Source organism: Pleurodeles waltl, chromosome 1_2, assembly GCF_031143425.1.
Source record: "Pleurodeles waltl isolate 20211129_DDA chromosome 1_2, aPleWal1.hap1.20221129, whole genome shotgun sequence".
In the NCBI taxonomy this organism is placed as follows: domain Eukaryota; kingdom Metazoa; phylum Chordata; class Amphibia; order Caudata; family Salamandridae; genus Pleurodeles; species Pleurodeles waltl.
Window position 1 is genome coordinate 168,678,453 of NC_090437.1, and position 25,462 is coordinate 168,703,914.

Here is a 25,462-nt window from a genome sequence, read left to right on the forward strand (position 1 = left end):
AAGTGTGCTCTCCAAGGGCTTTTTGGCTTGCCCCCTGTTCTTTGGTGGAGGTCTCAGGAACATCAAAGACTGCCCGTGGTGGACCAGCACCTTCGCCTCTACCCATGACATCTGGAGAGTGGTGCCCTCTTAAGTGCTCTGGTAGCAGAGGTGTGAGCGTGGAAACAAGTATTGTGTCTGGAGACTCAATTGCCTGGTGCAGAGCCCTCAGAATACTGCCTGCAGTCTTGTTGATGGTGGTGAGTGAATTCACTGATTGCGGGACCCAGTGTGACCCGCTTCATTGTTCTTGCCACATTTCAATTGTGTGGCACATCGACTGCATGCTCATTGTATGCGGTGTCCGATTCACAGGTTGAGACCCTCATAGGTGGGTGCTTACCCATAGCAGTGCCGCATTGTACCTTGTGTGGCACCGCTGAACTTGCGCCTTTGTGTGCTAGCAGAATTGTCTGCTGCGACTCAAGTCACTGTGTACCGGACTTTGTGCCTCATCCCAGGTAGGTACGGAATTAGTAACTCTTCATGAGTGATCAGAACTGTCTTGTGCAATGCAGGTCATCGCGTACCAGACATTGTGCCTCATTCCAGGGAGGTATGGAACTAGTAACTCTTCATGTGTGATCAAAATTGTCTGGCACCACCTCAGTCATCGCGCACTATACGAACCAACATCCCAGTGGGATGGGGGGGACAGAAGAGTGGATTTGTATACTTGATCGCTTGGCCTGGCTGGGTGCTATTGTAAATGGCATGTGCCCTTTGGTGACCCTCTCCCTATGCTTTGCAGAACAGGGTCCATGTCAGAAGGCATAGTGCGGAGACCTTTGAGTGAACTTCCTGAGTGGGGCCAAACGTTCATTTGTTGAATGCTGCCTGATCAGCCTGTTATCCATTTCTTTTTCCCCACCTTTCCCCAAAGAGCCTGAATAAGTATGACTCCGGCTGCGATCGGCCTCATACCCTGGGAAAGTTGTCTTTCATCTACAGCCCGTGGGGCAGGATAGTAGGGGATGGGTGAACGGTGGAGGAGGGTTTGGGCCCAAGGGGTCTGCGAGTACAGTAACAACTGACCTGCCGGTTATCAGTCGACCTCATTAGGGTGTTGGGAGCGAGTATGTGCGAGTGAGTGCTATACAAGCCTGTCTGATATCCATGGCACCACGGAGTGGTGTGGAGTGAGTGTGTGGAGTGACTGCCTGTGGTTAACTGCACCGCATGGCAGTGTTGCCTTCCATGTTGTTTCCTTGACAAAAGATTATCACGGTTGACACTGGTTTTTACCTGTATGGCCTAAGCCCACAAGGCTATTTAAAAGTTCTGTATTTACTTGTGTTTATACAATTCTGCTATTGTTGTGAACCGGGGTGCACCCCGTAACTGTATGGTATTTAATGTGAATCATTGCTAGGGTGGGACTGGTGTGGACGTTTTGCACCACATGAGGGTGCTGGGAGGGAAAGTAGGTTTTTTCCCAAGTGTACATATTGCGGATGTATTTTTAACATGGCTGGGCCTAGTACTGACAGTGTTATTTCCAAATGTGATTTATGCCCAGATGTACTTGATAAATATGTCGTGTTAGTTAAGATGTGTGTTGAATACAAATCTTCGTTACATACCCAACGTGTGAAGTTTCTTTTGTGACGTTCAGTGTATTTGTGTAAGTGTGCTGTGCCACTGCTTTACACATCGCCCCTGTGACAAGCCTGACTGCTCAGTGTCAAGCTACCCAAGGGTGGGCGCAGGCTATACAGCGAGTGTAATCACCCACCCCTGAAAGGAGTGGTAGGTTCTTCCTGGTTAGGGTCTCGCCTCAGCCAACCAGTGTCCTGCCTCCAACACTGGCTCACCCGGCCCCTCTAGTAAGTCTAGATAATCTTGGGCTGATCACATGTCCCTGTAATGGCAATGATGCATTCGGATGCCTGCCCTATCAACTTTTGATGGTACTTTCTGTAACCACAAGTAATGTGGAATCAGAGTTTGATTCAGGAGAGGGAGCCTGAGAAATGGCTACCCAATCCAAGGAAGGCAGCAGGCGTGCAAATTACCCACCCCGACTTGGGGATGTAGTGACGACAAATAACAAAATCGATCTCTGTTGTGGCCCTGTAATTAGAATGAGTACACTTTAAGTCCTTTAAAAAGGATCCATTGGAGGGCAAGTTTGGTGCCAGCATCAGGGGTAATTCCAGCTCAAATAGCGAATATTAAGGTTGCTGCAGTTAAAAAGCTCGTATTTGGATCTTGAGATTGAACTGGCAGACCGCTGCAAGATGAGTGTCCTGGGGGTCTGAAGCTTTTACTTAGAAAAGGTTAGTGTGTTCAAATCAGGCTGGTTGCCTGAATGTTTCAGCTAAGAATAATAGAATAGTACCCCAGTTCTATGTTGTTGGTTTTCGAAGCAGGGGCCATGATTAAAAGAGACGGCCAGGTGCCTTCGTATTGTGTCGCTAGAGGTGAAATTCTTGGACCTGCGCAAGATGAACCAAAGTGAAAGTATTTGCCAAGAATGTTTTCATTAATGAAGAATGAAAAGTTGAAGGTATGAAGATGATGATGAGATACCATCGTAGTTCTGACCATAAATGATGCCAACTTGCAATCCAGCAGCGTTATTCCCATGGCCTGCTGAGGAGCTTCCAGAAAACCAAAGTCTTTGTGTTCCAAGGAGATGGGGGTATGGTTGCAATGCTGAAACGTAAAGGAATTGACAGAAGTGCACCACCAGGAGTGAAGCCTACAGCTTAATTGACTCAACATGGGGAAACTTTACCCAGTCGGGACACAGAAAGAATTGACAGATTGATAGCTCTTTTTTGATTCTGTGGGTAATGGTTCATATTGGATCTTAGTTGATAGAGCGATTTCTCTGGTTGATCCCGATAGCGTACAAGACGCCTCCATGCTAAATGTTAAATTAGGTGGGCCTAATTAGAGGTCTGCCTCCAACAGCCCTTACTCCACAGGGCTGTTGGAGTGGTTTAAACATGGCGGGCACACTGTGATTAAACCTAACGTCCAGCTGCTTTTAAAATTGGTGGGCATACAAAAATCTTAACAGTATGTATACTCCCTTGCAACGGAGCATACATAACATCAAGATATAAATACCCCATGTAAACATGATACATTCTCATTTTCCTAATAGGACCAATATAAAATAGTGGAAACTGTGTCCAGTAGCTGTTTAAAGCCTATAATCCCCTGTGAGTAAAACAGCTATTACCATGTCCTTACAGTATTCATGAAAATACAATAGGAAGTATATGTAAAAAACATTTATCAGCCATCATTCCTGATGCAAAAAAATCCTTATCCCTATTTCCTACCTGGATCAAACCTAATAAAATACAGTTCCAAATATATTCAGTAGAAACATAATCCCTCATAATCCTCCATGCAGTACACAGCAATGCCCATTGACCTTCAACATATACCAAATAGCAGTAACAGGTATATGTACCAGCCATGTAACCCCCATTATCCCCATATAGGAAAATGTATGCCCATTTCCTCAACATACTTCACTACAATGAAAGGTACATGCTATAGTCATTTAACACCCATCATCCTCCATGAAGAAATCATTATGGCAATTCTCCCAAATGAGCTATATGAAATACTGTGTCCAGGATATGTAATAGCCTTCTACCCCCATAATCCATCATGTAAACATTTCCAATGCCCATTTTCCTAACAGGACCAATATAATATTGGGGAAACTGTATTCAACAGCTGTGTAAGGGCTATGCCATGTTAGTAATATAGTGATTACCGTTTCCTTATAGTATTCATGAAAATACAGTGGGAGATATAAGTAAAAGCCAATTATGGTCCAGCAGCTCTGATAGAAAAAAATCCCTGTCCCTATATCCTGCCTTGAACAATCCTAATACAGACCCATAAATATTCAATGGCCATGTAACCCCCATAATTCCCGATGTAGAACACAGCTTTGCCCATTTACCTTCAATATTTACTAAATAACAGTATAGGGTATATGTACCAGCCTTTGAACCCCTATCATCCCCATTAAAAAAATATTTATGCCCCTTTCTTAAACACACATAACTACACTACAGGGGCAGGTGCATGCAACAGCCACTTAACACCCATCATCCCAATGCAGAATTCATTATGGCCATTGCCCCAAGAGGGCTACAGAAAATACCAGGGTATGTAGCAGCCACTTACACACCTTAATCCCCCTTTAAAAAGTATCTATTTCCATTTTCCTAACAGGAACATTATATTATTGTGGAAAATGCGTTCAACAGCTGGTTAAAGCCCACAATCCACTGTGAGTAAAGTAGCTATTAGCATTTCTTTACATTAATCATGTAAATACAGTGGTAGATATATGTCAAAGCCATTTAATGCCCATCATCCCATATGTAGAAAATCCTTATCCCTGTTTTCTACCTTGAACAATCCTAATACATTTCCAGTTACAGTCAGTGGCCATGTAACAGCCATAATCTCCCATCCTGAACACAGCTATCGCACTTACCTTTAGCATTTAATAAATAACAGTACCAGGTGTATGCCCATTTCCTCAACACACCGCACTACACTACAGTGGGAGGTGTATTCAACAGCCATTTAACACCAATCATCCCCCATTTAGATCAATATGAGCATTATCTCAAGAGGGCTATGTAAAATTCCATGCCCAGGGTATTTACCGCCCCATAATCCCCTCTTTAAACATTATCTATTTCCATTTTCCTAACAGGATTATTATAATATAGAAGAAAACGTGTTCAACAGCTGTTCAACATCCTTTATTTATTGCGAGTAAAATAGCTATTACTATTTCCTTACAGCAGTCATGCAATTCCAGTGGTTGGTATATGTCAAAGCCATTCAAGGCCCATCATCCCTGATGTAGAAACTCCCTATCTCTATTCCCTACTGTGTGCAATCTTAATACATTTCCAGATATATACAATGGATGTGTAACGCCCATAATCCCCAAAGCAGAACACAGCAATGCCCGCTTGCCTTCAACATTTACTAAATAAGAGCACTGGGTGTATGCACCAGCCATTTAACCCCATCATCTCCATTAAAACAATATTGATGCCCATTTCTTCAACACACTTCACTATACCACAATGGAAGTTGTATGCAACACCCATTGTCCCCCAATTACAAATCAATATGGCATCATCCCAAGAGGGCTACATAAAATACCATGCCCAGGGTATGTAGCAGGCATTTACCCTCATAATGGAGATTTTCTTAGCCTTAGTGAAAGAAAGTCTTGATTTTATTAAACACACGGAGGCGAGTATTATGCTATCTTCTCTTGCTTTAATTTGAATAGCAGCCAAGAGAAAAACTACAACTCCCAGCAAACCTAGCTGGGAAACTACTCAAAATATGTCATACAGAAAATAACCAATCAGAATAACAGGTGAGTATAAACATCTTGACTGAGAGCAACAAGTCCTCTTTTCTTGCAGAGCAGTTAATCCACTCTGAATAAAGGAACAATCAGAAGTAAAATAACACATGCCAACAGAATCGAAAATAAGACTTCAAAACGATATATGATATTAACAGTCTTTTCATCGAGGTCTGGATGAAAAAAGGAAAGATGGAAGTCTTGAAGTAGAGTCCTCTTCTGCATAAAAGAAGGTATGCCAGTCGGAGCATCATAGTTTGGTGAAGCAAAAACTTTAAGACGTCTGGTTGGTAGAGGTAGATGGACCTGCTGAAACAAAGGGAGGGTTAAACGAAGGAACAAAAGTGGTGGGATAATACTCGCCTCCGTGTGTTTAATAAAATCAAGACTTTCTTTCACTAAGGCTAAGAACATCTCCATTTTATTACAAACACGGAGGCTCCTATTATGCTAGTTCAAAGCATAGAAATCACTGAATTAGCCACATGAGAAACAGGCTTACAATAAAAAGTTCTAAAAGTTGAGACATTTGACCAATATGCCGATTTGAGAATGTCGACCAAACTCAATCCTGCCCAAAAGGCCGTCGAAGCCATAGCTCCCCTAGTGGAATGGGCCCCAAAAAGGGAAATGTCAATGCCAGCCAAGTTCATAATCCATTTCACCCAACGGGCCAAAGTAGTAGTCGAGACAGGATTGTGAGGGGACCTGAAGGAGAGGAGGAGTTGAGTTTCGGAAGGCCTTCTCAAATCTTGTGTTCTTGATATGTATTCTTTCAAACAAGTTCCTACTCATAAATTAGCATGACCAGGGAAGTACGGGTAAAAAACTGACATTAGATTAGTCTTTGTCCTTCTTCGAACCTGGAAGAAAACACCTTGCCAGGAGCCCAGGCCTGACGTATGAAGCTAGCAGCTTCCTGCGAAAATTCCTGGGGTTCTCCAGGCAGACCCGAAACCATCTATGCGACTAACCGAAGTGAATGGTTGAGTATCAGATCATGAGGTTGTCCCTGGGGATTCAACAAAAGAGAGGGAAAGAGAGAAAGAAGAACAGGGAAGTCTACCAGTAATTCGAGAGCTGAAGGGAACCAGGGCTGTCCCTGCCAAAGGGGGGTAATCAATAAGATTCTGGTGGATTGGCGGCGGACCTGCGCCAAAACTCTGGAGATCATAATGAAGGGAGGGAAAGCGTAATTCGTTTGGTTGGACCAATCCTGTTGAAAAGCGTTGGTAGCCAAAGCTTGAGGGTCCGGTCGCCAACTGTAGAATTGAGGGATTTGAGAGTTCAAACGAGAGGCAAAGCGATCGACAGAGAAGGGACCGAATTTGGTAGAGAGATTCTTGAAGATAGAAGGGTGAAGACGCCAATCGCTGGAGTCTTGAAGGTACCTGGAGCACCAATCTGCAATTGTGTTCATATTTCCCGGAAGGTATTCCGCTCGTAGGGAAATTTGATTTTGAAGACAAAATTCCCACAGACTTTTTGCTAACTCGGCGAGGGGTTTCGACCGAGTACCTCCCAGGTGATTTATATACTGAACTGCCAAAAGGTTGTCCATCCGGAGGAGAATAGAACAACTTACCCTGTCTTTGGCGAAGGTTTGGATCGCAAAGGAACCCGCAAGAATCTCTAAACAATTTATGTGCAGAGATGACTCCTCTCTTGACCATAAACCTCCAGTCGAGAACTGAGCGTATCTTGCGCCCCAACCAGTCCGACTTGCATCGGATTCTAAGACAAGATCTGGTGCTGTAGAGAAAATTGCCAGGCCATTCCAAGCGTCTAGGTGGTCGAGCCACCATTGGAGTTCGATCCGGGACTCGTGATCTAGCAAGAGTAGATCCTCGTATCCGAAACCTTCGCGAAGATGGCACATTTTTAATTGCTGAAGCGCTCGATAATGAAGAGGGCCTGGAAATGTGGCCTGAATAGATGAGGCTAGAAGACCGATTATCTGGGCTAGACCTTTGATCGTAAGTTGTGACTTGTTCAGAACTGACCGTATTTCCTTTTTTATATGGGAAATCTTTTGAGCTGGAAGATGAAGAGTAGCCTTGATGGAATCTATGAGAAACCCCAAAAACCCCATGTGATGGGACGGAATAAGGTCGGATTTGTCTTTGTTGATAAGAAAGCCTAGGCTCTGAAGGAGGGAAATGAACTTTTCTAAGTGTTGTATTAGTAAGGATTTGTCCTGATGTAAAATGAGAAAGTTGTCTAGGTAGACTATAATCCTGACCCCTTGCACTCTCATGTGCGTTACCCCTGGTTTTAATACCTTGGTGAAACACCAAGGAGCTGAAGAGAGACCAAAAGGAAGACATGTGAAGCGGTAAAATTGGTCCTTCCATTGGAACTGAAGAAATTTTCTGAAGGACTGATAAATAGGGATGGAGAGATACGCATCTTGTAGGCCCAAACGAACCATCCAATCGTTTGTCAATAACGAATCCCAAAGATGGAGAATAGTTTCCATCTTGAAGTGGTGATAAACCACAAATTTGTTGAAAAATTTGAGGTTTATAACTGGACGAAATTTTTTGTTCTTTTTTTGAACTAGAAATAGCGTACTGGTGAACCCTGAAGGGTGAGGGGAACATGGCTCTATTGCTTGTTTGAGAATGAGAGAATGAATCTCGTGAGAGAGCAGACTGTCTTGTTGTTTGGAAAACATTAAGGGTTTTGGAACACAATGTTGGATTGGAGTGGAATAGAGTTCTATACAATAACCTGAAACTGTCTGCAAAACCCATGGATCTGCTGTTAAAATCTGCCAGTTTGTCAGGAATAATGCTGTCCGGCCTCCCACCAACAATGGACCACAAATAGGAGCGCTTACCTGAGTTTTGTGCGCCTCTGGATCTGAAGCCACGTCTGAAGGAACAATACCTCTGTGGGTAGAACTGCGGCTTGAATTCCTGTTGATAGGAAGTGGAGGCTCTGGTGTGGTTGACCGCACCCCTATGGGTGTATCGGCCGACAAAGCGGCTCCTGCCTTTGCCGGCTCTTCCAAAAACACGTGAATGAAAAATCTTCTGCATGGAAGACTGCGCTTTGTCCATAGAAGTAAAAGTTTGTACATATTTGCTAAGCTCCTTGATAAAGGAGTCCCCAAACAGCAGGCCGTTGGCTTCCGGACCCATCTCTTTGGAGGCCAGACTGTTGAGTTTAGGGTCAATCTTCAGTAAAAAGGCTTTTGCGTCTTTCCTGCGCCATAGAGGCGTTTGTGTTGCCAAGTAGGCAAATCGCCCTTTGGGCCCAATTAGAAAGGATGACCGGTTCAACTTTCTTGCCCTCCATTCTGGCTTCTTCAGCCAAATCCAAAATTCTCGTGAGAGGACCAGAGAGATCCAGCAACCTGTCCTGGCAGTTGGTCCAGGCCCTGTCTACCCCTTTCTTGGGTTCTTTTCCAAATCTGGTAAAGAACATTAGCATGTTGGGATCAATAACAGGAGTGGCTGTAATATTGTTGGCAAGGGAGGGTCTGGGGCATTCCGATTTGAGTCTATTACGCACTAACTTATCCAAAGGTTGTCGTAAATTTCTCGAAACATATGCTGCCACATGATCACAGGGAGTCCATCCGGTGGAGTTAGGGTGACGGATAAGCGACGGATCAAACATCGGTTGACCCGCAAAATCCAATAAAGAATTATTTTCATTTGATTTAGATGACTCTCCCAATAAATTTAGAGAAGTTTTATGCCTCTTCTCCACAGGCCCTGACCAGGATCATTATGTCTGGATCATCCTTATCCGTGTTAGTATCACCTATGTCATCATCTGTATTTACCAGGTTAGTGATTTGAATGGGGATGGTGGCATTGGAGGAAGTGGACGGTTGGTTAGAAACATTTTTTGACGGAGAGTCAGAGTTAATGGCGATATTGTCTGCCTTTCTTTTCCTGGACTTGGAAGGGGTAAATGTAGAATCCAAAGACAATAGTTTTTTGACAGAGGCTTCAAATGTCTTAGAAAAATCGGAAATTGAGTTGGAAACCGCCTTCTGAACAGAGTCCTGAATAAAAGAATCTAAATCCTCTTTAAACTGTTGAGCCTCTTCATCTTCAGAATAATTTTCCATTGTGAGTAAAATGGAAACTTTTTGTAAAGAAATAAATTATTTAAGTAATAATGTAAAATGTAAAATGTGGGGTGAAGGGTTAAACTGTCTTCGATATAGAAGCAGGCCTAATACTGAAGAAGGGGAAAAAACTGGCAGTAAAAACGAAGAAACAACGAAGAAAAAAGGCTTTCCAATGTTGAAACGGTCGCGCTTGACAAAGTGTGACTGAGGAGGGAGACCAGCTGAAGAAAACAGCTGATCTCCTTGGGCGAAGAACAAGGAAAAAGCTCACCGGTTAGAAGTTGTTAATAGCGGTCGCGCTTGATAAAGCGTGACCGCGGTGGGGAAAGCTGAGGAAAACCAGCTGAACTCTAACGTGCTGTGCCGGCAAGCGTTGAGCTGTCAAACGCTGCCGCTGCACAGCACGCGCCGCGGGCGTTTGCTTTAGAACGCCAGGAGAAGGCTAAATATAGAGTCAAACAAGCGGCAGGAAAAAGGCTGGAAATAGATTCAAACGAGCGCACGGAAGAATTCAGAACAAGCGTATCAGCAATACATTATGATAAAAGTAAAAATTTAATAAAAACAGCAACATAACCGTATTAAAACTACATAATAACATGAACAAGAAAGATAGTACTTATCTTGACTGCGAGCAGCAAGAAAAGGGGACTTGTTGCTCTCAGTCAAGATGTTTATACTCACCTGTTATTCTGATTGGTTATTTTCTGTATGACATATTTTTAGTAGTTTCCCAGCTAGGTTTGCTGGGAGTTGTAGTTTTTGTCTTGGCTGCTATTCAAATTAAAGCAAGAGACAATAGCATAATAGGAGCCTCCGTGTTTGTAATAAAATCCTCCATTTAAACATTATATATTTCCATATTTCTAACAGGACCATTATAATATAAGGGAAATGTGTTCGTCCGCTGTTTAACACCCATAATCCGCTTTGAGTAAATTAGCATTTCCATTTCCTTACAGTCATGAAAATACAGTGGTAGGTGTTTGTCAAAACCATTTAACGCCCAGCATCCCCGATGTAGAAAATCCCTATACCTATTTCGTACCTTGAACAATCTTAATACATTTCCAAATATAATCAATGACCATGTAACCCCCATAAGCCCCCCATGCAGAATACAACTATGCCTATTTTTCTCCAACATTTACTAAATAACAGTACCAAGTATATGTAATAGCCATTTAATGCCCACCATCCCTATGTAGAAAATCCCTATCCCCATTTCCCATGTGGAACAATACTAGTGCTTTCTGAAATATATTTAATGACAATGGAACACTCATCATACCTCATGCAGATCAAACCTATGCCCATTTCCCTTCATCATTTATTTATTAAATAACAGTACAAGGTATGTGCAATAGCCATGTAACCCACCTATCTTAATAGGTAAGCAATAAGAATTGCTGAAGAGAATTTACTTTCACTTTGCCCATGTAAGCTAAAACACATCCTGGTAGGTAAACAATAACAATTGCTGAAGAGAATTAACTTTCACTTTGAATGTGTAAGCATTAAACTACACTGCCATGGAGGACATTTAAGAGAATGTGTCCCATCTTCCCCAGTGATCCCCTTTGTATGTCCCGTTTAAAAATACAGATTTCAGTCAGACTACAGCTATGAGGTAGAAGAAGGAGAAATAGCTGGTTTGTAGCATGTGTTGCTGTAGATACATATGTAAGTAAGTAAATATTTGTTGTTTCAGTTGATTAAAACCATAACAATTTTGTAAAGTTACATGGTAAAAACATTCTAAGGAAAAGAACGAAGATTAGGATTGTGATATAAATTACGTGGTAAAAAAATTAAATGAAGGTTGAAGAAATTGAAGGTTAAAATTAATAAATTTAAAGAAAATAACTCTTAAAATGAGGGATAAAGGATGAGCGGGCCGGGGGTCTAAGATATCGTTAGAGATAGGTTTATTACTGACCCAGTCTTGAAAAATGTCATTGATACGTATAGACTTTTCGTGGTCTGCGAGTGCTTGGTACACTGGAGCTAAAGATCTGAGCATCCTTTTTTACTTAGTGCATTTCAAGAACTTATTTAGCTTATACTTTAACTGGGGGGGACAGTGTGCATAACGTGTTTCAGGAACTTGACAAACCTGCAGTTTAGCTGGGAGTCATGTGGATTAAAGCAAGCTACGATGGCTCCCCTGCAAGTCCTAATGGCTCTGTCAATGAACAGCCTCTTAAGAAATCTCTTTCGAAGATCTAGCAGGCCCGGACAAATGCAGATTATGGGGGTCCTTACAACATTGGCAGAAAATGTCGCTTACCGCCGTGCAGAAGATCGCCAACACCGCGCTTCGGCCGCGGAAGTCCTCCACAGCTATTACGACCCACAGCTCGGAATCCGTCAAAATCCAGACACCCACACAAGTCCGCCACACCAAAGGTCAGTGATAAACTGGCGATAACAAAATCTCCACCGTCACGCAAACAGGAATATGCCCACACTATCACTACCCACGAATCCACGCGGCGGTCTTTCAACTGCGGTAAACCATTGCCGGTACACACTGCCGCGCTCAAAATACACACACATTTACAAAACACTACCACATTGGACAATTCGAAATACACACACCTGATACACATACACACACCACTCCCACACACCCAATACAATATAAAACACCCGCCCACATCACCCACAAACCCTTACTACCAAAAAGTTAGACGAAGGCCAGAGAGACAGCACAGCAAAGACAACACCAGCATACAGAGGCACACAACACCATCACAAATGCACATCCACGCACAAAACACCACACACCCCTAAACATCACCCCACACATCACAACACACCACCCCATGGCACTGCAAAGACACCCCAGGTTTTCAGAGGAGGAGCTCAGGGTCATGGTGGAGGAAATCATCCGGGTAGAGCCACAGCTATTCGGATCACAGGTGCAGCACACCACCATAGCTAGGAAGATGGAGCTATGGCGCAGAATCGTGGACAGGGTCAACGCAGTGGGACAGCACCCAAGAACACGGGATGACATCAGGAAGAGGTGGAACGACCTACGGGGGAAAGTGCGTTCCGTGGTCTCAGGACACCACATTGCGGTTCAGAGGACTGGCGGCGGACCCCCACCTCCTCCTCCACAACTAACAACAAGTGAGGAGCAGGTCTTGGCTATACTGCATCCTGAGGGCCTCGCAGGAGTAGCTGGAGGAATGGACTCTGGTAAGTCAACTCTTAACTATTACATCCCCCACCCTACCTGCATGCTATCACATACCCCCACCCTCGCCCTCACCCTTATCACTCCAACTCCTCACATATGTCCCACTATCACAAACCACACATCCCCACACCAAGCCCTGCATGTAACAACAAAGCATGGACACCCATCACCAATGCATGGCCACTACACATACCCACACAGATCCCTAAACAATTAGCACACAAGGTCCTACACAAAAATGCCAGCACTGGGGTACAGGGTCACCCACCCATTGCACACCATGGCACACACAGATGCAATCATCATGCATTTACACCCCCTACAGGACCCCTACCCAACGTCACCAGACAGGAGGTTCCAGACATGTCCACTCCACCCACAGAAGAGGCCCACCGTGATGACAGCAGCTCTGTCCATCTGGATCTAGATGACCAGCCCGGCCAATCTGAGACCTCAGGACAGTCGGTTCCCCTCATACTGGCACAAGCCACAACAGAGCCTCTCCCCTCTGGAAACACCAGCACAGAACACAACCAGTGGGCCCATACCTCTGTCCCCAGGACACGCCAAGCAGCAGTGTGTCCACCACTACAGGGAACCCAGGCTAACCCACACCCCAAGAACAGCAGGGACGTGGGGGCAGTGGTAGTGGGACAGAGGCCCAGGAACACAGGGGAACTGTGAGGGCTGCTGTTCGACAGGGGGAGGACAGGCCCAGGGAACCCACTCTCCATGAGGCACTCTCCAACATCATAGGAGCCTACCACCATTCCCAGGAGACAATGGCAACGGTACTGGCCAAGTTTTAGGAGACCCAGCGGCTGCAGGAGGAACAGTATTTGGGGTTCAGGGAGGAACTCAAATCCATCAATACCACCCTGGGCACCATTGTAGGGGTGCTGAAGGAACTCGTGAACACCAGGAGGGACACTGTGGCACAACAAGGGGCCCCTGACACTAGCCTGGACGATGAACTGCCCACAACCTCCGCCAGCGCTAGTGGACAGGAGGCACCGCCACAGGACCACGACACCAGCACCCCACCCCCTGCAGATCGAGAACCACCCAGCAAGCGGACCCTGAGATCCAGGACAAAGACAGAGAACAATGCCAAGACCCCCTTCCTGAGACCACCCTGATTGTCATCCTTTTGTCCCACTTTGTCACCCTGTCCATCTTTAAACTGCCCCAGCTCCACTTCCTATGCCCCTTTGGACAATGCACCTGTGAGACTAATAGACTGGACTCTGCCATGGACATTCCTCCACCGCCAGCCCTGACCATTTTACAACCCCCTCCACTATTTAGCACTTAAACACCCTTAAATCACAATACTATACAGATGAGAGGTAGAACAAGTGTATGAGATGTAGGAGGCAGTGATGTCTTCTTACCTGTGTCTCACTGGAAGTATTGATGAATCACAGTGTTTCTGTTGTCGATATCCTCTTCTTCTGCCTCCTCTTCTTCACTGTCCACAGGCTCCACAGCAGCCACAACACCTCCTTCAGGACCATCCTCCTGCAGAAAAGGCACCTGTTGTCGCAAAGCCAAGTTGTGCAGCATACAGCAGGCCACGATGATCTGGGACACCACCTTTGGTGAGTAGAATAGGGAACCACCTGTCATATGGAGGCACCTGAACCTGGCCTTCAGGAGGCCAAAGGTCCTCTCTACAACCCTCCTAGTTCGCCCATGTGCCTCATTGTAGCGTTCCTCTGCCCTTGGCCTGGGATTCCTCACTGGGGTCAGAAGCCATGACAGGTTGGGGTAGCCAGAGTCACCTGCAAATGTCGAGGGACAACTGTTAGATACACACTAACCCTTAGGGACAACCCCAGACAAATATTCACACTGTATAGGGTCCCTGTGCTCACCTAATAGCCACACACGGTGCCTCTGGAATTGCCCCATCACATAAGGGATGCTGCTATTCCTCAGAATGTAAGCGTCATGCACTGAGCCAGGAAACTTGGTGTTCACATGGGAGATGTACTGGTCGGCCAAACACACCATCTGCACATTCATTGAATGGTAACTCTTCCGGTTTCTGTACACCTGTTCACTCCTGTGGGGGGGACCAAGGCCACATGTGTCCCATCAATGGCACCTATGATGTTGGGGATATGTCCCAAAGCATAGAAGTCACCTTTCACTGTAGGCAAATCCTCCACCTGAGGGAAAACGATGTAGCTGCGCATGTGTTTCAGCAGGGCAGAAAACACTCTGGACAACATAGGCTGGGACATCCCTGATGCTATGGCCACTGTAGTTTGAAAAGACCCACTTGCCAGGAAACGGAGTACTGACAGGACCTGCACTAGAGGGGGGATACCTGTGGGATGGTGGATAGCTGACATCAGGTGTGGCTCCAACTGGGCACACAGTTCATGGATTGTGGCACGGTCAAGTCTGTAGGTGACAATTACATGTCGCTCTTCCATTGTCGACAGGTTCACCAGCGGTCTGTACACCAGAGGATGCCGCCCTCTCCTCACCTGCCCCAGCGGACGTGCTTTATGGATGGGAACAGCGAGCAGAGGGTGAGCCAACACTGAGGTACAAAATAAGCAACTTTATTCCACACATTTGTCAATCCACTGCGTGCCTGTCTTAGTGTGTATGCAAGGCCTAGATATGTGTGACGCATTTACAATTAATGCCATGTGGCCCCCTGAAATGGCGGCTGCCTGACCTTTAAGGTGGGACAATGGGATATGAGGTAACATCGCTGGCGTTGTACACAGTCGCGGTAGGCGGTCAAAGACCGCAGCGCAATCCTGCATTGGTTAACATTGGACCCTATGGGTCCCAGGAGCCAATGACGATGTACGGCAGCAGTGACGGTACGCACCACCACGGACACGACCGCCATTTTCTCTCTGTTCACTCACTTGATACCTGATCTTCGACAGGAGAGGACCTACACAGCAAGTGCTGCTGTGACCTCAGTCTGGAAGCGAAAATGGCTCAAGTGTCTGGGGAAAGGGCCCCTGCATTCACATCGGAGGAGTTGGACAAACCAGTGGATGGGATCCTCCCCCAGTACACCCTACTCTATGGTCCTCCAGACAAACAGGTGAGTACACTGTGAGCATGCTGTATGGGCAATGCCTGTTTGGAGTGGTGTGGATGGGAGATGGGGGGGGGGGGAATGAGGCGTGCATGAAACTACGGTGAGTGTATGTGCGTCATGGCAAGGGTAGGAACGTGGGCCAATGACTGTTACGGTCCGGACGGGTATATCTTCTTTTCCCCTGTACTATTCCTGTAGGTCAGCGCCCACCAAAAGAAGGATATTTGGCGTGCCATCGCCAAGGAAGTCCAGACCCTGGGGGTCCACCACAGACTGAGCACCCACTGCCGGAAAAGATGGGAGGACATTCGCCGCTGGAGCGAGAGGACAGCGGAGGCCCAGCTGGGGATGGCCTCCCAACATGGGAGGGGTGCCCGTCGCACCGTGACCCCCCCCTGATGTTCTGGATCCTGGCGGTGGCCTATCCAGACTTGGATGGGCGCTTGAGGGCATCACAGCAGCCACAAGGGGGTGAGTACAGTCACATTCATCTGATTCAGCGCACATGGGATGTGTCTGGGTGGGGGAGGTGGGCTGTGGGTACCCCTAGGCCAGGGCGAGTTTTGTAGGCAAGGTCCCTTCGTAAGGCAGGCCATGTGGCACCCCACCCCACCAGTGTTCAGAGCTATCTACCCCTAGTCAGGCTCCTGTGACTTCCATGTGTGCAGAAATCGGGCATAGGCCTTGTACCCCATGGCCCTGTGATTAATTAGTGAACTCTAAGTGCATGGCGTAGTGCAGAGGGCTGCTGTGTCTGTAGTGTCCGCCAACGGTAGCGGTATTACATGCATTGAACATGTCTTTCTACTTTCTTTCTCCCCCTTTTTGTGGTCTCCCTGTTCTTGTGTGCATTAGCATCATCACGCAGAGGAGCAGTGCCACCGGAGCAGAAGGGAGCTGCATCCCACATGGCCCTGGAGGGCGACACTACAGACTCCGAATTCACCAGTGGGACGGAGGGCGAGGGGAGCTCCACGGCGGGGACAGGAGCTGAGACCAGCGACACCGACTCCTCCTCTGATGGGAGCTCCCTTGCGGTGGCAGGCCCCTCTGTGCCGACCGCATCTACAGGTACAGCCGCCACCCCCCCTACGAGCGCTGCCCTCCCAGCAGCCCCTCAGCGTGTTCCCCGTGGCTGCTCACCCAGGAGGGTGGGCATCTCCTTCGCCCCAGGCACCTCAGCCCCTGCCCCTGTCAGCCCTGCTGCCCTCAGTGAGGTGTCCATTGATGACCTCAGATCCCGCACTGTTGGGCAGTCTACCATTCTGAATGCCATCCAGGGTGTAGAGAGGCAGTTGCAGCAGACGAATGCATACCTGGAGGGCATTCATTCTGGTCAGGCAGATCAACAGCAAGCTTTTCGGACTCTGGCCTCAGCACTGATGGCAGCCATTGTCCCTGTGTCCAGCCTCCCCCCTCCAACTTCCTCCACCCAGCCCCAATCCCCAGTACCTCAGCCTATCCCAAAAACACCATCAGACCAGCATGCACACACCTCAACACACAAGGGTAGCTCTGGCAAACATAAGCACCACACATCCACAGGCACTCACACAAGCATCATACCCATGCACACATACCAACATCCACTGCCTCCACTGTGTCCCCCTCCTCCTCGTCTCCCTCCTTCCTCCCTGTCACGTCTCCACTCACACCTGCATGCACTACATCTTCAGCCACTACGTCCATCACCAGCACGCCCACCACCACACCTGCTCACTTGCACTCACCACCCCCACTACCATTCACACATCCTGTGTCCTCTACCAGTGTGTCTGTGAGCCCACCTCCCAAACTACACAAATGCAGTCACACACCCACCCACCAGCCATCCACCTCACAACAGCCTACAGCCCATGCACCTTCACCCAAAGTCGGCAAACAAACACCTCCTACAACCACTACCTCTTCCTCTACTCCCAAACCCCCTCCATCTACCCGTCCCAATGTGTCCAAAAAACGTTTCCTCTTAAATGTTGACCTCTTCCCTACACCTCCCCCACCCCTTCCATCCCCTAGGGCACGCCTTTCCAGGTCCCAACCCAGCACCACATCACCGGGAAAGTGGTGCCAGCAGTAACTGGCTTCTGGAGTGCACCAAGCAGCAGGGCAGCCAGTGTGCCAAGGAGCCAGGCCAAGGACAGTCCCCCACCTCAGAAACATAAGAAGTTGGCCACAGCCGGGAGGGAGAAGGGCAAAACACCTGCCACCAAGGGCTCTTCCAGGACTACAGTTGGGAGTGGCAAGGCAGCTGTCCAAGGTGGGGAAGGGGCAGAGAAAGAAAGGGAAGTCGCTGCCAACCTGCACGGCGGACAAGACCGCCGCCACCAGCACCGCTTCCCAGTACACCGCTGCCACCAGCACCGCTTCCCAGGACACCGCTGCCACCAGCACCGCTGCCCAGGACACCGCCGCCACCAGCACCGCTGCCCAGGACACCGCCACCAGCGGCACGCTCACTGAGCCACCCACCAGCACCGCTGGCAAATGAGCGCCGCAAGCACCGCTGCAGCTGAGGCCGCCGCAAGCACCGCCAGTGGCCACGCCACATCATGTGCCAGTGGCACCACCGCAGACATGGCTGCCATCCCCAGTGGTCAGTCGTATGAAGCTGGTGATCAGTTCCAGGGGCCTGGACAGCTTCCGTGTAGGCCCACCGTCAGTGGAGTGTCACATCCACTACCTCAGTCCTTGGCAGGATGAAGCACTCTGGGCACCAAGCCCCCTCCAGAAACAGTGGAGTATCACATCCACTACCTCAGTCCTTGGCTGGATGAAGCACTCTGGGCACAAAGCCCCCTCCGGAACCAGTGGAGAAAGGCATCCACTACCTTAGTCCTTGGCAAGAGGAAGCACTCTGGGCACAAAGCCCCCTCCAGAACCAGTGGAGAAAGGCATCCACTACCTCAGTCCTTGGCAATATGAAGCACTCTGGGCACAAAGCCCCCTCCAGAACCAGTGGAGAAAGGCATCCACTACCTCAGTCCTTGGCAGGATGAAGCACTCTGGGCACAAAGCCCCCTCCAGAACCAGTGGAGTATCACATCCACTACCTCAGTCCTTGGCAGGATGAAGCACTCTGGGCACAAAGCCCCCTCCAGAACCAGTGAAGAACTGTTATCCACTTGCGAGACTGTGGCTTTGCACTCCCCAGGATAAAGCAGTGGGCAAGCCACCCACTGGAGAGACTTGTGAGACTGTGGCTTTGCAATCCCCAGGATACATCAATGGGCATGGCGCCCCCTCGTGGAGCTGGCGTTGTGCACTCATCCGGTTGAGGTGCCCTCCCTTCCCTTCCCCCTGAGGTGCCTGTTTTATTTTGATCTGATGCCCCTGCAGTGTTCTCTCCGTTTTGATTGGGTATCTTGTGTGGGCCTCGCCCATGCATTTTGGGCCCAGTGGTCCACGGACTATGTAGGTGCAGTACATGGACTTGAATTCTTGGTGTATATATTTGTTAATAGTGTATATATATTTTTGAGTAATGGATTTTTATTGATTACAATCGTTCAACTCATTTAATTTTGTCCTTGCGTTCTTCCAGGGGGGTTTGTGGGGTGTAAATGTAATGTATCAACATGTATTTGTGTGTTGTAGTGGGTGATGGTGGGGGTTTTGCATGTTGTGTGTGTGTGTCCCTCTCTTTTCTCTCCCCCCTCCCCTGTGTCGTAGGTGCAGTACTCACCGTGGTTGTCCCCGCCGGCGTTCGTGCTCCTGGTAGAGGAGCAGGAAGTCAATGGCAGGTAGAATTTGGAGTTCCGGCTCCATGGCGTCCTGGTTCCTAGTGGGGTGTGGAGAGGTGAGCGTTTCCCCTTCCAAGTCCTGTTTCCGCCGTGTTTTTGTTCGCAGTGAATCCGCCCCGTAAAAGGTGGCGGATTGACCTCTCATGATACTGTGGGCGGTATATTGTCTTCCGCCTGTCTGTTGGCGGTGACCGCCACGCTGTTTGTTTGTACCGCCGTGGCGGTTGGAGTGTTAAAGTGTCTGTCTATGTTGGCGGTTTCCGCCACAGTTGTAATTACATTTTTTTTTACCGCCGGCCTGTTGGCGGTTTTACCGCTGCTTTAACACCGACCGCCAGGGTACTAAATTTAGCTTTATCCTTTATGAATGAGTAGCAATCTGGAAAGAGAGTTATATGTCTGAGCAGCCTCCCACAGATCCTTGAGCCGTAACTCGACTATTGAGGATCGAAGATACTTATGGTAGGGTGAGCGATGGTCATATTCTAGGGTCTGCCAACGGGCCTCGTTCAGACTATCTGCAGAGTGACTGATTATATACCTGGTTTTGACTGCCTCTACTCTTGCAGCCAGGTCTTGCCTACAAGTCTGAATTCAAGGCGGAGCTGTGCGGGGAGGCAGAGTTTGGTAGTTTGGGAACTCGCCTAAATACTTTGAGCTGTGCTTTATCTATCAGGGGCCCGCCTTCACCGTGCATAGCCACTCTTGCATAGGTTAGGGTGGGAAGCAGTTTGGATGAAATAATTGTTATCAGTGGACGAAGTCACGGTCCGTGTAGTCATTTGGCCGGTAAGGAGAAGGCGTTGATTAGTGCTGGGACTCTGCACGATGTATTTCTTCTGTTGATGAAAGGAGCCCTGGGCGTCTAAGATTACTCCAAGCTATCTGTAATAGGGGACCATCTCAAATGAAACGTTGCTTAAGGTCATCCTGGATTTGAGGGTGTGCTTGCAGCCAACACACATTATTTTTGATTTTGAGACATTGAATTCCTGCTGGTTGGATTGGACGTAGTCTGCAAGAATATTTAGAGATCTTTGTAGCCCACCTTTGGTGCAGCTGAATAGTACCAAATCGTCTGCATAAAAAGATGTGTCAGTGAGAGACCTCCCAGGCTGGGAGGAGTGAGTGTTACCGGCGTCCAGAGATGGGGTCAGGTCTGCCATGAATAGATTAAACAGAAGTGGGACGAGAATGCAGCCTTGTTTCAGGCCAAGGGTTGTGTATATATTATCCTTGAGAGCCTTGTGCTATCCCCGATCTTTAAGCCTCCATTGCTTTAGCTTACTCCAGAGCAGGTGTCTGTTCACTCGGTCTAAGGCGGCCTTGAAGTCAATGAAACCAAGATGTAGTTTCCTATGCCGCCATTTGCTCTGCTCTATCAGGAGAGTTATAAGTTATTAAGATGTTTGTCGTAGTACCCACTCCTTTTCTGAAGCCTGTTTGGTTGATTGGGCCGATTTTATGTTTTCAGACCATGTCGTTAGTTCAACGAGGAGCAGGGAGGCGTAATTCTTTGCCTGCAACCCCTGTTGCGCATGGTTGGATGGTTATAGGGGTTGGCGTTAGGGCCAGGCCACAGGCCAAGCCCTGCAACCAACCCTCGCTGCACACAGCCACAGGCAGTGTGCCACAGGGGTTGGGTTGTTATAGGGTTGGGTGCATGGCCTACAGGCCAGGCTCTACGTCCAACCACCGCAGGGCATGGCCAAATGCTGTGCACGGTGGTGGTTGGATTAAGATATAGTAATGAAAATTACTTTACATTAAAAAACTGTACAAATTCACTGAAAAAAACGAAGGTTACAGGGACGTTATAGTTAGGTTCTGAATTTACTCGTACAAAACCATAGAAATTCAGCAGTTATAGTTGAAGTTCTTTTAAGTAACTATAACTCACGCCCTAAGGTAACTATAAGAAGTACATAAATATACATTTTTACAGTTATTTAATCATTCATGCTCATTCGGTAGAAGCACAAATGTTGTATTGTTACTACTAGCATTGTGAAATTGATTACTACCAAGTAATTGGCTCATCTGGCCCAACAGTCTTTTGCCCATATTAGGTGTTCATCTTCCTCATACTTAGTGTTGTGAACTCACCACGGCTTTAAAGATCTGAGAAGAGATTTTATACTGCGACATCTGATTGTTAAATATTGTACTAACTGTGGAATGAACAGCTAAATCACCCTTGCCAGAATCTAAAATAGAGAAATGCTTGTTGCACAAAGTTTTCTGCAGTAGACAAGTCGACCTAATGAGCAGTTTTACCAAAGATGATGTTTTTTATACAACCCCTGAGAATAATAATTTGAAGTGAACTGTTGTTGTAGAAGCTATTTTTTTAATACATTCAATGTTAATAAGTTTTGTTTCAATCCAACAGGCCATGAAGTCATGAACAGACAAAGGAAATGTGTTGCATCTGCACAGTTTACTAACAAGAACCAACCCTGCAAAGCTTCATCTGGGACGACAAACATTAAGGGTCTGCAGAACTACCACAAGAGAAGCAACATTAAAAACCACCTATGGGCAGAAAATTATGTGCAACTAAAACAAGAAAAAACTGCCCAATATAAGGGTGACTTCAGCAAATCTGAACTTTTCAGATTACAGCAGCAAAGGACTAAAATAGGGATGTCGCAGAAATATAATGAATATGAAAGTAATATGAGAAACTCACGTTTTCTTGGTTTCCTTCCAAATGCACAGCAAAACCAGTCACAGTACACATGTCCTGAATGTAATAAAAGCTGCAGGTTGAAAAGAGAGCTTCTTCGACACATGGAAACACATTCACGAGAAAGGATATTTGCTTGTCCTGATTGTGATAAAACTTTCTTTCGGAAGACCAATCTTATGACACATTCTAGAACACATACAGGTGAAAAGCCATATGCATGTCATATCTGCAATAAAAGATTCAGTCGAAAAGATAACCTGAACGGACATATAAGGATACATACTGGAGAGCGACCATATAAATGCACTGAATGTGGAAGAAGCTTTACTTGGAAAGGGGACCTCAATCAACATCGAAGAAAACATACTTGAGAGGACTGCTTCACCTGAAAAGTAAATGACCAATCAAAAAACATAATAATATAAAGGTTGTTACACTACAAGGAGCATTACGAAAAATGAATTGTAACCTGAGGAGCTAGAACAAGGAGGTGCATGTAGGACCTAGCACTGGAGAAGTTAACAATAAGAGCTCAGATAAGCAAACCAATGTGATTTCTTTATATCACAGATTTGATCTGTTTAGAGATAGAAATACCAGGTTGTTGACAACGACCTCAATGAAGGCCTTTTATATGAAAAGCAAGCCCTACTTCAACATTGAAAACATGAGAAGGAAATCATTGTCTATACTATCTACCTCTTCAGTAGATTAACTACTAAAAATTGCAAGTTATGTAGCAGTGCTAAAAAAGAGAGGTCCACGACGGGTTTAATGACCAGCTTGTCACTAGGTTCTGGTTAAACCTGTTGAAACTTGTCATTGAATACTTTATAAACATGAACACATATGTACAAAGTGACAGAATTAAATGTAACATGGTTATTAGATGGAATAACTTCCTCCACCTTGAACTTTTCAAACTGCCTTCCAGCCCCTAATAAAAGCTAAATACACATGGTGGGTTGATCTGCTGTTTCATATTGAATCACTAAATAAATGCAATCCAGAGGTACAAAGTCATTTTATTTTGTGCAAGAAACTTTAGGCAAAATGTGCAAAGTGCAAGTAAAAGAGCGATTGTGCATCATATTGTTATGCATACATTTTTATGTAGCACATTTACCACTGCATTAGTACAGCATGCACCTGCCATTGACATAGCTGTTTAGAGTTGTGCATTCTGTAGACTGTGGTTTGCCTCACTGTTCTGAGATTAGTCCTGAAAGGGGTCTCCTTGTGGAAGCTTAGTGCCAGGCATGGCTACGTGTTGTTTGAGTAATGGATGTTTTGTGGCCATTGTGGGGCTGCAGCAAGTGTATTATTCATGGAGTGTGTATGTTGGTGTGGGTGTGTAGTTTTTTTCCAGGAACAACTTGGCATGTATGTCCAAGTACCTTTGCAGATGTGAAAAGGTATATAACACTCTTCTACCCAAGAAATACAGTAGAGCACAGGGCAGAATGTACATTAGAACTTTTAGAGTGCCCTCTTTCGTTGAATACATATTTTGCACTGGAGAAATGTCATCTTAAATATGGGGCTAAAAGCAGCCTGTTGCAAATCATGCAGCAGTGTGGAAACCAGTACATGTGCAGAAACTCATTTGGATGCAGGGAATCATTATGAGTATTTAAGGTATGTGTTAGCTACATATAAGGCCTTGCCATGTGCCATCATATATAGTAAGATAGTAAGTGCACATGGATGTGTATAGTTTGTGTACATGCACCCCAAGGGTTAAGCAGCCATGCTGTCATGACAGGCAGACTTTGGGATGCTCAAGTGTCCGTCACCTTACCACAGTTAGTCAAACTGTTAGTAGCTGGCATATCAAGATATTTTATGTACCATGTTTCTGGGGTTTTGTGCAGTACGAGTAATGTCTGTATATACACTGTACTGTTATTACGCTTTTTGATAGATGTTGGGGCAAAAAAACACATCCACTTTGACAAGTGAATATTCTGGTTTATCACTCATTTAAATGGTTTATGACACCACATGCCAGCCCTGGACTGTTATATATAACTTTCATTGGGAGTTATGATGCCTTAGTAGTTATTACTGGAATTGTTAGTTTACAGGAAAAGCTAATTAATCTTATTTTGCAAATTAAGTTGATGACAATAGACAACAATCTCATGGTTTTTCAAAACTTTCTTTTTGAGTATATGCCGGGCTATCATCAGTCTAAAAAACAACAATTTACTGCTGGTAGAAAAAATATTTTTGATCTAAAAAACACAAACATTACACCACTTCTTCCTAGCACTAAGGGGAACTACTTAGTGTGGATGCGTATCATGCGAAAAGGGAGCACACCGTAACTCATAGTGAAAACAGCCAATGGCTGAAGTGGACTTATACACTGTCCTTTATTGCAAGCTGGAGTGGTGGAAGAAACATTTGAATTACACCAACCACAGACTAATGGATGAAGTCTGGCTGAAAACCCCAGAAGTAACTATGTTACACACATATTGTTAGTAAAATCAAAAGGTCTTGGCTAACACAGACCTTAAAGTAAATTGGGTGTTTGCTGCAAGCTTCTTTCCTTAGACAAAGGAAGATAAAAAGGAGGAAATAAACAAGGAAGGAAAAAAAGAAGGGAAGCGAAAGAAAAGGAAGAATGATGAAAACAATTAGAAGGAAAGAAAGAAAAGGAAAGAAGGCAAGAGAAACAAAGAAGTAAAGAGAAAGGTATGATAGAACCAATAAACAAAGAAAAGGGAAAAGGAAAGGAAAGAAAGAGAAGAAAAGTGAAGGAAAGAAAGAAGGAATAGAGAAAAAGAAATGGACAGAAAATAGAATGCAAGAATGGAAGAAGGCAAGACAGAAGGAAAGCGAAAGAAGGAAGGACTGAAAGTATGGAATGAAGAAAAGAAAAAGTACAAATACTTAATACAGAACAGTTATAAATGGGCACAATCTGATTTGGTGTGCTGTGAAATAGTAGCTGTCAGAAAAGCAAAACACTCCAAAATTAGTTTACAACAGCATTTGCAGGAGATCGGATCTGATAAAGATATAATGTGCATCAGAAGTATCTTGCTCTCACATGCCTTTACAATATTGGTAAAATCCTCTCAGGGTCACAATCTGAAACTACTGGTAGCAGTAATGAAGACCAAATTGCTACCTACTCTTTCCTATGGATCGGAAATAATGGTAGGTGCTGAGGCCAATCTCTTCGATAAAATCTTGATAAGATCCTACAAACAATTTTTCTAGTTA

At 46.0% G+C, this 25,462-nt stretch overlaps 1 protein-coding gene across 1 annotated transcript in view; it reads left to right on the forward strand.

Annotated features, from left to right (window-relative positions):
• The window catches only part of LOC138298954 (zinc finger protein 248-like), a 117,468-nt gene extending 94,285 nt beyond the window's left edge, over window positions 1–23,183 (forward strand). Inside the window, exon 8 of the mRNA XM_069236916.1 lies at window positions 21,926–23,183. Within this exon, the coding sequence (XP_069093017.1) occupies window positions 21,926–22,596 (671 nt within the window). The 3' untranslated portion in view covers window positions 22,597–23,183. The remainder of the gene's footprint in view (window positions 1–21,925) is intronic.
• The last annotated feature ends 2,279 nt before the right edge of the window (window positions 23,184–25,462 follow it).